The sequence below is a fragment of the Thalassophryne amazonica genome, chromosome 18 (assembly GCF_902500255.1).
Source record: "Thalassophryne amazonica chromosome 18, fThaAma1.1, whole genome shotgun sequence".
NCBI classification, from domain to species: domain Eukaryota; kingdom Metazoa; phylum Chordata; class Actinopteri; order Batrachoidiformes; family Batrachoididae; genus Thalassophryne; species Thalassophryne amazonica.
The window spans coordinates 58,876,864-58,888,626 of NC_047120.1; the positions used below are offsets into that span (position 1 = coordinate 58,876,864).

Genomic DNA, 11,763 nt, shown 5'->3' on the forward strand with positions numbered 1-11,763 from the left:
GGGCAATATGATGAATAACAGAGCGGAAAATCACATTACCACCCCCCTCCCCCCACCCCCAATGCTGATCACATAAAAAACCTCTTAGCATTAGCGTATGTGTTTCCATTGAATCAGACTGCTGGGTTTTAGGTTTACGCCAAAGTCCCGCTAAGGTACTGGAAATTTTGTTGGAGCTTCACATATGTTTAAAGAGCACTAAATGCCATCTAGAGGTCAAGATGCATTTTGCTTCCCCTTTTTATACAACCCCAATTCCAATGAAGTTGAGACGTTGTGCAAAATATAAATAAATCAGAATACAATACTGAGTGTGTCACCAATCATAGTTCACCAATGAAGCCTCAGAGCACATCTCAAAGAACCACTGTTGTTTCACTGGAGTGTGAAGTTCGCTGATCCACAGCAGGATTGTTTTCCACCGGCGCGGCTCCACCTGAAGCCCGAGGTGTCAGCGCACATCCACCGGCGCGGCTCCACCTGAAGCCCGAGGTGTCAGCGCACATCCACCGGCGCGGCTCCACCTGAAGCCCGAGGCGTCAGCGCAGTTCCACCGGCGCGGCTTTACCGAGGCCCGAGGCGCCAGCGCGGAGTTATCTGACCATGGGTGTTATGTGTCGGACGCAGCTCGGAGAACCGACCAGCGTTTGAAGGACCCAGTATGAAATAAGCAGAGCACGGTACAAAGGCTAACTGAATTTAATACATAACAGTGATACAAAAAATAACAAAAAGTGCGGTCTGGCGTGGTGCGCTCCCAGCAGCGCTAACGGTCCGGAGCCAGAAGCTGTTCGGACCCAAGGACCCCGCCGACACCCCCCAGGTGGCCGCAACAAACCGAGTCTGTGAAAGAAGGAACCATTATGTGAGTCCACACTCTACACACAGAGAGAACACTTAAAGGTGTACAAACAGCAAACACTTCCTGGCTTGATTACTAATCAGCTTCCCAACCTGCAGGCATGGAACATCCAGTTCACAAAACTCCACTGCAGTGGAAGCCGATACATGACTAACATACAGCTCAATATAATAAAGGTGTGAGGGACACCACATTTACTGACTGTATAAATGTTAGTCACAAAATCTAACGTACCTCAGGAAGTGTGCTGACGAGCGTGAGACCTCACCCCCTCCTCTTTCACAGACCGTGCATCAAACCCTGGACGTTCTCTGCATCCACTGATGATGAGATGGCTCCCGAGACGACGATCTCACCCGTCTGGTCACAAGGTCGAGTCTCTGGCAAATACACACTGAATACTCCAGTCTTAAATGCCACCATGTTCCAATCCATATAGATGCACCTCAGCTGTGAGTCCTGACGAGCCGCAGGTGATCAGGGTGAGGTCCTGATAACCTCAGCAACACAGCCACTCAGTCCCAAATGCAAGCCACCTGGAAGGAAAAACAAAAGACAGAAACAAAAAGGCAGCCAGGCCCCCCAGCCATACAACAATGGGTCCGAAGAAGGCACTGACGGCGGAGGAGGGAGACGATATCAAGAAGTCCCTGGACTTTTTGTCTGAGGAAATCTCTGTGGTTAAAATGCAGCAGAAATCCATTATGGAGCTGGTGGAAGAAGTGAAGGCTCTCCGGATCCAGAATGCCGAGAAAGACCGGCGTCTGGTGTACCTGGAGAACCGTGTTGCGGAGTTGGAACAGTACACAAGGATGAACGACGTTATTATTACAGGAATTCATGTTAAACCTCGATCCTACGCACGGGCGGTGTCAGAAGACAGTGGAGGGGAGGCCAGTGAGCAGGAGGCCAGCTCAGTGGAACAACAGGTGGCTGACTTCCTGCAATCTAAAGGTATTCAAATGGACTGTAATAACATTGAAGCGTGCCACCCCCTGCCCAGGAGAGAGGATGGAGACAAGCGAGCAGTTATAATAGCATTGTTAAAACAGGGACGGAAACTTAAAGGAACAAACGTATTCATCAATGAACATCTGACCAAAAGAAACGCAGACATCGCCAGGAAAGCTCGTTTCTTAAAAAAGCAGGGAAAAATTCAACAGACATGGACATCCAACTGCAAAACATTTATCAAATTGAATGGAACACCAGAACAAGCGAAGGTTATGGTAATCAGGAACATCAAGGAACTGGACAAATACGACCAATAAGGTATGAGGACACAAACACATCACAACACCATGACACAGACCAGAGGAACCTATTCATCTACTACCTATTCATCTACATCTGGAGACAAGAAGGATATAACTCAAAGGATTGCTGATCGTGGAAAAGTAGAACTGAGAACATTTAAATACACAGACCACAATGTACTGGACTTGGAGCACGATATAGACCCGGACAATAATTTCTTCTCAAATATCAATGACAGTTGTTGCTATTATACAGATGAACAGTTTAATCGGATCATTAAAACGGATAACAAATTATCAATAATCCATTTCAACAGCAGAAGTCTATATGCAAACTTTATCAACATTAAAGAATATTTAAGTCAGTTTAAAAAAATATTTAACATAATTGCTATATCAGAAACATGGATCAATGAAGATAAAGGAATGGATTTTGAACTGGATGGATATGAATTTAATTGTGTAAACAGAATAAGAGTGGAGGAGGAGTGGCTGTGTATGTGGATAAGAACATGGATTATAAAATAGTAGACAATATGACAACTGTGATTGATAACTTATTAGAATGTATAACTATTGAAATATGTGAAGAAAAAAGCAAAAATGTATTAGTCAGCTGTATATATAGAGCACCAGGATCTAGTATTGAAACATTCACTGACTGTATGGGAAAAATGTTCTCAAAAACTAATCAAAAAACTGTGTTCATTTGTGGTGACTTAAATATTGATCTGCTCAATCCAAATAAGCATAAAATAACAGATGAATTTATCAGTATAATGTACAGTATGAGTTTATATCCAAAATCACCAGGCCAAGCAGAATTACATCCCATAGTGCCACCTTAATTGATAATATATTCAGCAATGATATTGAGAATAACACTGTGAGTGGATTATTAATCAATGACATTAGTGATCATCTACCAGTTTTCATCGTTTATAATAGAAACCATCGGCGGAATCAGCCAGAGGAGAAATAAAATACAGGCGAGTGCGGACAGAGGAAAACATGAACACACTAAAGAAGGATTTACAGGAGCAAAACTGGGAAAAGGTATACAGTGAAAGTGATGTTGATAGTGCATATGAAACTTTTTTACAAATATTTACATCATTATATGATAAAATTGTCCAATTAAACAAGACTACAGAAAACAAAAAATCCAAGCTCGACCATGGATGACGAAAGGGTTACGAAATGCATGTAATAAGAAAAATACACTGTATAGAGAATTCATAAAACTAAAGACTAAAGAGGCAGAAAATAGATATAAGAAATACAAAAATAGATTAACTAATATTATACGGGTATGTAGGAAGGAATATTATAGTAACATATTATATAATAACAAAAACAATATTAAATGAATATGGGATATATTAAATAGCATTATCAAAAATGGTAATAAAAAACAGAGTTACCCTCAGTATTTCATTGATAATAATGTCAAGAAGGAAAATAAGGATGAGGTAGTCAACGGTTTTAATACTTTTTTTGTAAATATTGGACCAAGCTTGGCAGAAAAAATTCCTGATTCCCAACCTGAGGATTGGGATAATAATCTCATAGAAAGAAATCCCTGTTCAATGTTCCTCACAGCAGTGGATGGAAAAGAAATTATAGACATTGTGAATAATTGTAAATATAAAACATCTACCGATTTAAATGAAATTGATATGGTGGTGGTAAAACAGGTCATTGAATGGATTGTAGAACCATTAACATACATCTGTAACTTATCATTTCAAACCGGTAAATTTCCCAATCAAATGAAAATAGCTAAGGTTTTGCCGCAGTATAAGACTGGGGATAGACACCACTTCACAAATTATAGACCTGTTTCTTTGCTTCCACAATTTTCCAAATTATTAGAAAAGTTATTCAATAATAGATTAGACAAATTCATAAATAAACATAAATTACTTACTGATAGTCAATATGGATTCAGAGCACATAGTTCAACATCACTTGCATTAATAGAATCAGTTGAGGAGATTACAAACGCCATAGACCACAAATTACATTCAGTTGGAATATTTATAGACCTTAAAAAGGCTTTTGATACAATCAATCATGACATATTAATCAATAAACCTGAACAGTATGGGATTAGGGGGTTGGTGTTGCACTGGGTGAGAAGCTACTTAAGTAACAGAAAACAGTTTGTGAAGTTGGGGGAATATACATCATCATGCTTGGACAATGCTTGTGGCGTCCCACAGGGGTCAGTATTAGGTCCAAAACTGTTTCTAATTTATATAAATGATATTGTCAATGTTTCCAAAATATTAAAATTAGTATTATTTGCAGATGACACAAGCATTTTTTGTTCAGGGAGGGATTTGCAGGAGTTACTGAGGAGGATCAGTATAGAAATGGGAAAATTGAAAATATGGTTTGACAGAAACAAATTATCATTAAACTTAAGTAAAACAAAATACATGTTATTTGGCTATTGTAATACAGACATACAGGTTCAGTTACAAGTCGAGGGGGTAGATATTGAAAGGGTACATGAAAATAAGTTTCTGGGGGTGATAATAGATGATAAGATAAACTGGAAGACTCATATAAAACATAAACAAAGTAAACTGTCAAGCATTTCAGTTCTAAACAAAGCGAAACATATTCTGGACCACAACTCACTCCGCATTCTTTACTGCTCACTGGTTTTACCATATTTACAGTACTGTGCAGAGGTATGGGGTAATACTTATAAAGGTACAACACAATCACTATCAGTAATACAGAAAAGAGCTATAAGAATTATTCATAATACTGGCTATAGAGATCATACAAATCCACTATTTTTACAATCCAAATTCTTAAAATTCACAGACTTGGTTCATTTTCAAACAGTACAAATTGTGTATAAAGCAATAAACAATTTACTTCCAGCAAATATTAAAAATATGTTTTTTAACAGATCAGGGGATTACAGTCTGAGGGGGAAATTTAATTTAAAGCATCAGTGGGCACGAACAACATTAAAAGGTTTCTGTATTTCTGTCTGTGGGGTGAGGATGTGGAACAGATTGGGAGTGGGGCTCAAGCAATGTCCAAGCATGAACCAGTTCAAACAGCGGTACAAAAATATGTTTTTTTCTAGGTATAGGGAGGAGGAAGGGTAATGAGGGTTAGGGTGTTTTTGTTTTTTGCTTCAGCTTGTAAATATATAGTATTTTGTATGTAAGTAGGTATGTGTAGGTGTATATTTATGTTTTTGTATATATATGTGTATATATATGTATATATGTATATGTGTGTATATGTGTATGTATATGTGTATGTATGTTGATATGTGTATATATATATATATATATATATACACTCAACAAAAATATAAATGCAACACTTTTGGTTTTGCTCCCATTTTGTATGAGATGAACTCAAAGATCTAAAACTTTTTCCACATACACAATATCACCATTTCCCTCAAATATTGTTCACAAACCAGTCTAAATCTGTGATAGTGAGCGCTTCTCCTTTGCTGAGATAATCCATCCCACCTCACAGGTGTGCCATATCAAGATGCTGATTAGACACCATGATTAGTGCACAGGTGTGCCTTAGACTGCCCACAATAAAAGGCCACTCTGAAAGGTGCAGTTTTGTCACACAGCACAATACCACAGATGTCGCAAGATTTGAGGGAGCGTGCAATTGGCATGCTGACAGCAGGAATGTCAACCAGACCTGTTGCTCGTGAATTGAATGTTCATTTCTCTACCATAAGCCGTCTCCAAAGGCGTTTCAGAGAATTTGGCAGTACATCCAACCAGCCTCACATCCGCAGACCACGTGTAACCACACCAGCCCAGGACCTCCACATCCAGCATGTTCACCTCCAAGATTGTCTGAGACCAGCAACTCGGACAGCTGCTGAAACAATCGGTTTGCATAACCAAAGAATTTCTGCACAAACTGTCAGAAACCGTCTCAGGGAAGCTCATCTGCATGCTCGTCGTCCTCATCGGGGTCTCGACCTGACTCCAGTTCGTCGTCGCAACTTCGCACAGCCATTGAAGAGGAGTGGACCAACATTCCACAGGCCACAATTGACAACCTGATCAACTCTATGCGAAGGAGATGTGTTGCACTGCATGAGGCAAATGGTGGTCACACCAGATACTGACTGGTATCCCCCCCCCCCAATAAAACAAAACTGCACCTTTCAGAGTGGCCTTTTATTGTTGGCAGTCTAAGGCACACCTGTGCACTAATCATGGTGTCTAATCAGCATCTTGATATGGCACACCTGTGAGGTGGGATGGATTATCTCAGCAAAGGAGAAGTGCTCACTATCACAGATTTAGACTGGTTTGTGAACAATATTTGAGGAAAATGGTGATATTGTGTATGTGGAAAAAGTTTTAGATCTTTGAGTTCATCTCATACAAAATGGGAGCAAAACCAAAAGTGTTGCGTTTATATTTTTGTTGAGTATATATATATGTATATATATATATATATATAAAATATAAACGCAACACTTTTGGTTTTGCTCCCATTTTGTATGAGATGAACTCAAAGATCTAAAACTTTTTCCACATACACAATATCACCATTTCCCTCAAATATTGTTCACAAACCAGTCGAAATCTGTGATAGTGAGCACTTCTCCTTTGCTGAGATAATCCATCCCACCTCACAGATGTGCCATACCAAGATGCTGATTAGACACCATGATTAGTGCACAAGTGTGCCTTAGACTGTCCACAATAAAAGGCCATTCTGAAAGGTGCAGTTTTGTTTTATTGGGGGGGATACCAGTCAGTATCTGGTGTGACCACCATTTGCCTCATGCAGTGCAACACATCTCCTTCGCATCATCCGTGAAGAGAACACCTTGCCAATGTGCCAAACGGCAGCGAATGTGAGCATTTGCCCACTCAAGTCGGTTACGACGACGAACTGGAGTCAGGTCGAGACCCCGATGAGGACGACGAGCATGCAGATGAGCTTCCCTGAGACGGTTTCTGACAGTTTGTGCAGAAATTCTTTGGTTATGCAAACCAATTGTTTCTGCAGCTGTCCGAGTGGCTGGTCTCAGACGATCTTGGAGGTGAACATGCTGGATGTGGAGGTCCTGGGCTGGTGTGGTTACACGTGGTCTGCGGTTGTGAGGCTGGTTGGATGTACTGCCAAATACTCTGAAACGCCTTTGGAGACGGCTTATGGTAGAGAAATGAACATTCAATACACGAGCAACAGCTCTGGTTGACATTCCTACTGTCAGCATGCCAATTGCACGCTCCCTCAAATCTTGCGACATCTGTGGCATTGTGCTGTGTGATAAAACTGCACCTTTCAGAGTGGCCTTTTATTGTGGGCAGTCTAAGGCACACCTGTGCACTAATCATGGTGTCTAATCAGCATCTTGATATGGCACACCTGTGAGGTAGGATGGATTATCTCAGCAAAGGAGAAGTGCTCACTATCACAGATTTAGACTGGTTTGTGAACAATATTTGAGAGAAATGGTGATATTGTATATGTGGAAAAAGTTTTAGATCTTTGAGTTCATCTCATACAAAATGGGAGCAAAACCAAAAGTGTTGCGTTTATATTTTTGTTGAGTGTATATATATATATATATATATATATATATATATATATATATATATATATATATATATATATATATATATATATATATATATATATATATATTGATATCGGTTTAGGTGTGTAGGAATCTATGTGTATATGTGGCAAAGGGTATTACTGGTTGTGGGGAAGAAGGGGTAGAGATAAATAAGCTGATGCTTCACCCTACCCCTTTTCGGACATGTTGGGTACACAGTAGGAACTTTTTTGTTGTTGTCTTTACTGATCTATCTTGTAATTGTTGTTGTATCAAATGTTCGAAATAAACAGTTTTCATTCATTCATTCATTCATTCATACAATGATTTGCAAATCCTCTTCGACCTACATTCAATTGAATACACCACAAAGACAAGATATTTAATGTTCAAACTGATAAACTTTGTTTTTGTGCAAATATTTGGTCATTTTGAAATGGATGTCTGCAACACATTTCAAAAAAGATGGGACAGGGGCAACAAATGACTGGGAAATTGATGAATGCTCAAAGAACACCTAATTGGAAACACGTGAGTGTCATGATTGGGTATAAAAGGAGCATCCCCAAAAGTCTCAGCCATTCACAAGCAAAGATAGGGCGAGGACCACCATTTTGTAAACAACTGCATGAAAAAATAGTCCAACAGTTTAAGGACAATGTTTCTCAACATTCAGTTGCAAGGAATTTAGGGATTCCATCATCTACAGTCCATAATATAATCAGAAGATTCAGATAATCTGGAGAACTTTCTACACGTAAGCGGCAAGGCCAAAAACCAACATTGAATGCCAGAAAACCATTGTCAGTTAACACAGTTCGTCGCTACATCTACAAGTGCAAGTTAAAACTCCACCATGTAAAGCACAAGCCATACATCAACAACATCCAGAAACACTGCCGCCTTCTCTGGGCCCGAGCTCATTTGAAATGGACAGACGCAAAGTGGAAAGTAAAGTGTGCTGTGGTCTGATGAGTTCACATTTCAAATTATTTTTGGAAATCATGGACATCGTGTCCTCCGGACAAAAGAGGAAAAAGACCATCCAGATTGTTATCAGCGCAAAGTTCAAAAGTCAGCATCTGTGATGGTATGGGGGTGTGTTTGTGCCCATGGCATGGGAAACTTACACATCTGTGATGGCACCATCAATGCTGAAATGTACATCCAGGTTTTGGAGCAACACATGCTGCCATTCAATCAACATCTTTTTCAGGGATGTCCCTGCTTATTTCAGCAAGACAATGCCAAGCCACATTCTGCACATGTTACAACAGCATGGCTTCGTAGTAAAAGAGTGCGGGTACTAGACTGGCCTGCCTGCAGTTCAGACCTGTCGCACATTGAAAATGTGTGGCACATTATGAAGCACAAAATATGACAACGGAGACCCTGGACTGTTGAACAACTGAAGTCATACGTCAAGCAAGAATGGGAAAGAATTCCACCTACAAAGCTTCAACACTTAGTGTCCTCAGTTCCCAAATGCTTATTGAGTGTTGTTAGAAGGAAAGGTGATGTAACACAGTGGTAAAGAAACCACTGTCCCAGCTTTTTTTGATACGTGTTGCAGGCATCCATTTCAAAATGAGCAAATATTTGCACAAAAACAAAGTTTTTCAGTTTGAACATTAAATATCTTGTCTTTGTGGTGTATTCAATTGAATATAGGTTGAAGAGGATTTGCAAATAATTGTATTCTGTTTTTATTTACATTTTACACAACGTCCCAACTTTATTGGAATTGGGGTTGTACGCTGACATGTATTTATGCATTCTAAACTTAACATTTTTACACTTTTACACAATTATATATTTTATTCCAGGCTATGTCCAATTGGTGAAGATTTACAAAAGTGAAAATGCAAGTTTATTATTATTCTTTTAAGATTGAGATGTTTTGAGGCCAGTGCCGCTTGCTTTTCTGGCAGTTGATGTTTTCCTGAGATTCTCCTGTCCTTCCTTCCAGAGCGAGCATCAGCAGGGATCCTTTCTACGACATGCTGGCCACCAGGAAGCGGAGGATAGCCAATAAGAAATGATTTCCATCTGCACCAGCTGTCAGCATCCTCGTCTCTGTGTGTTAAGCAGGTCACTCTGTCCGGGACACAGTTTGACTGAAATGGATCGTTGGAGCCCATTTGAATGTTACATATTTAATTCGGCACAGACTTTGGATGCTGGTGTGGGATTCCTAAAATGCTGGAAGAAAACACACAACTGGAGAAACAGCCATGGCTGGAATCATGGGAACATATAATACTGCCCTCTGCAGGACACCTTTGGAATTGACCCATTCTGCAGTAATGGCGGAGGACTTTGATGTAGCCATTGGATTATGTAGAATTCCAACTACACACACGCACGCACGCACGCACAAATATACACACAGAGCCCAGTTCCCGATGACAGCATACTTTTTTGTTTTTTTGGTGGGGATTAGAAAAACTGTTTTTGAAAACTTTATACATTTAACAAATCAAAAAATGCATAATTCCATCTTGCTGTAAATCATTATGGAAGCCATCTTGGATTTTTTTAAAATTACATCCTTCAAGTATGGATTTGTCTAAATAGTGGCTCCTAGTTTACTTAAAGTTGTGATTCTAGGAGTTAAACTTGCCTTTTGGGGGCAATGAATCCCATTGTGCTAAATAAGTCATCACTTTACTATTAATTCCCGGTTCAAGGTCACCTATGGCCTGTTCTCCTAATACATCTGGAGTGGTCAGGAAGAGTGCCCGGTGTAAATTTAACAGATCGTCATGCTGGTCTATACGGGCCCCACTGTAGTGACCTCAACCATAAAACAGGAGTCTCAAGTCAAGTTTAGGAGCATGCACTGGTACCACACCCACCGCATCACTGAACTGCTGTGGTTCCTGGATGTCATCCACCAAGGCCATCAGTCCATCCCCGCCTCTCCATACAGCGGTAGTCAGCTCAAAAGCTGTGCTGAAGGACATCAAGAAACATGAGAATTTGGGCCTGCCACAAGTTATTACTGGTTTGGATGTTGGTAGTCTTTTTATTTCAAATAGTTTGTCTTACGGCGGCTTTATGATTAGCACTGTTGCCTCACAGCAAGAAGGTCATGGGGTCAATTCCCGCCTGTGGCCTTTCTATATGGAGTTTGCATGTTCTTTGTGTTTATGTGGGTTCCCTCTGGGTGCTCCGGCTTCCTCCCACACCCAAAGACATGCAGGTTAGGTGTTTGTTAATCTGTGTGGCCCTGTGACAGACTGGTGACCTGTCTAGGGTGTACCCTGGCACACGCCCTATGACTGCTGGGATAGACTCCAGCTTCCTCTGATCCAATCTTGGGTAAACGGTTTTAGAAGAGTGTGTGTGAGTAGTCTGTGTCACACTATCAACAAAGTTGAAGTTTGGAAGGCACTTAAATACTTTATGATTATTAAAGCATATATGGGCAGTCATTGTAGTATTGTACTTAACCCTGGAAATGGTTTGGACACAAGTATCACAGGCCCAGTTAATCTAGATGTCGAGATGATTCGGAAGCATGAAACGGACAAGAGTCTTCAACTCCCCTTGGAGGGGACACCAGCCCAACTCAGATTACTTCCCCAACCAAGACCATCATCCATTTACAGCTGGGTGGACCAGGACAAGGACCCAGTCCACCCAGCTGTGAACTATCTTGTCCAAGGACAGAGACTGGTACTGTGAGTGGGAATCAAACTACAAGCAAACCCTTAAGCCACTGAGCTACCTGCTCAAACAGGCAATTCAGTTATGCGCAATAAAAATCAAAAATAGTCATACATTGGTTTTTCCTAGACTATAATTTATACCACTGGATTCCTTGCCCTCACAAATACAGATTTAGCTACAGAAATTAGGATTTTGGATAGAATGAGATGAAACACTGAGAAATCGGTATTTAAATATCCAAGAAGGCAAACATACACATGTATGGAATTAAACATTTGTTATTGTACAAGATTTTCCCCAAAAAAAACCTTACAGGGTTCATAATCCTGCCCCACCACACAACAAAAAATGAACAAAATTACACAGAACCTGAGTATCCC

The 11,763-nt window shown here is 40.3% G+C and overlaps 1 protein-coding gene and 1 long non-coding RNA gene across 2 annotated transcripts in view; one reads left to right on the top strand and one right to left on the bottom strand.

The window, feature by feature from the left end:
- The window catches only part of LOC117531470 (cytohesin-3-like), a 65,341-nt gene extending 55,316 nt beyond the window's left edge, over window positions 1-10,025 (top strand). Inside the window, exon 13 of the mRNA XM_034194585.1 lies at window positions 9,678-10,025. Coding sequence (XP_034050476.1) covers window positions 9,678-9,750 — 73 coding nt within the window. The 3' untranslated portion in view covers window positions 9,751-10,025. The remainder of the gene's footprint in view (window positions 1-9,677) is intronic.
- On the bottom strand, window positions 220-11,663 carry LOC117531472. Its single transcript, XR_004566630.1, has 3 exons — window positions 11,114-11,663; window positions 3,600-3,609; window positions 220-231 (listed from the first exon to the last, which is right to left on the bottom strand). It is a non-coding gene; the product is annotated as an uncharacterized LOC117531472 (long non-coding RNA).
- Window positions 11,664-11,763: the final 100 nt, after the last annotated feature.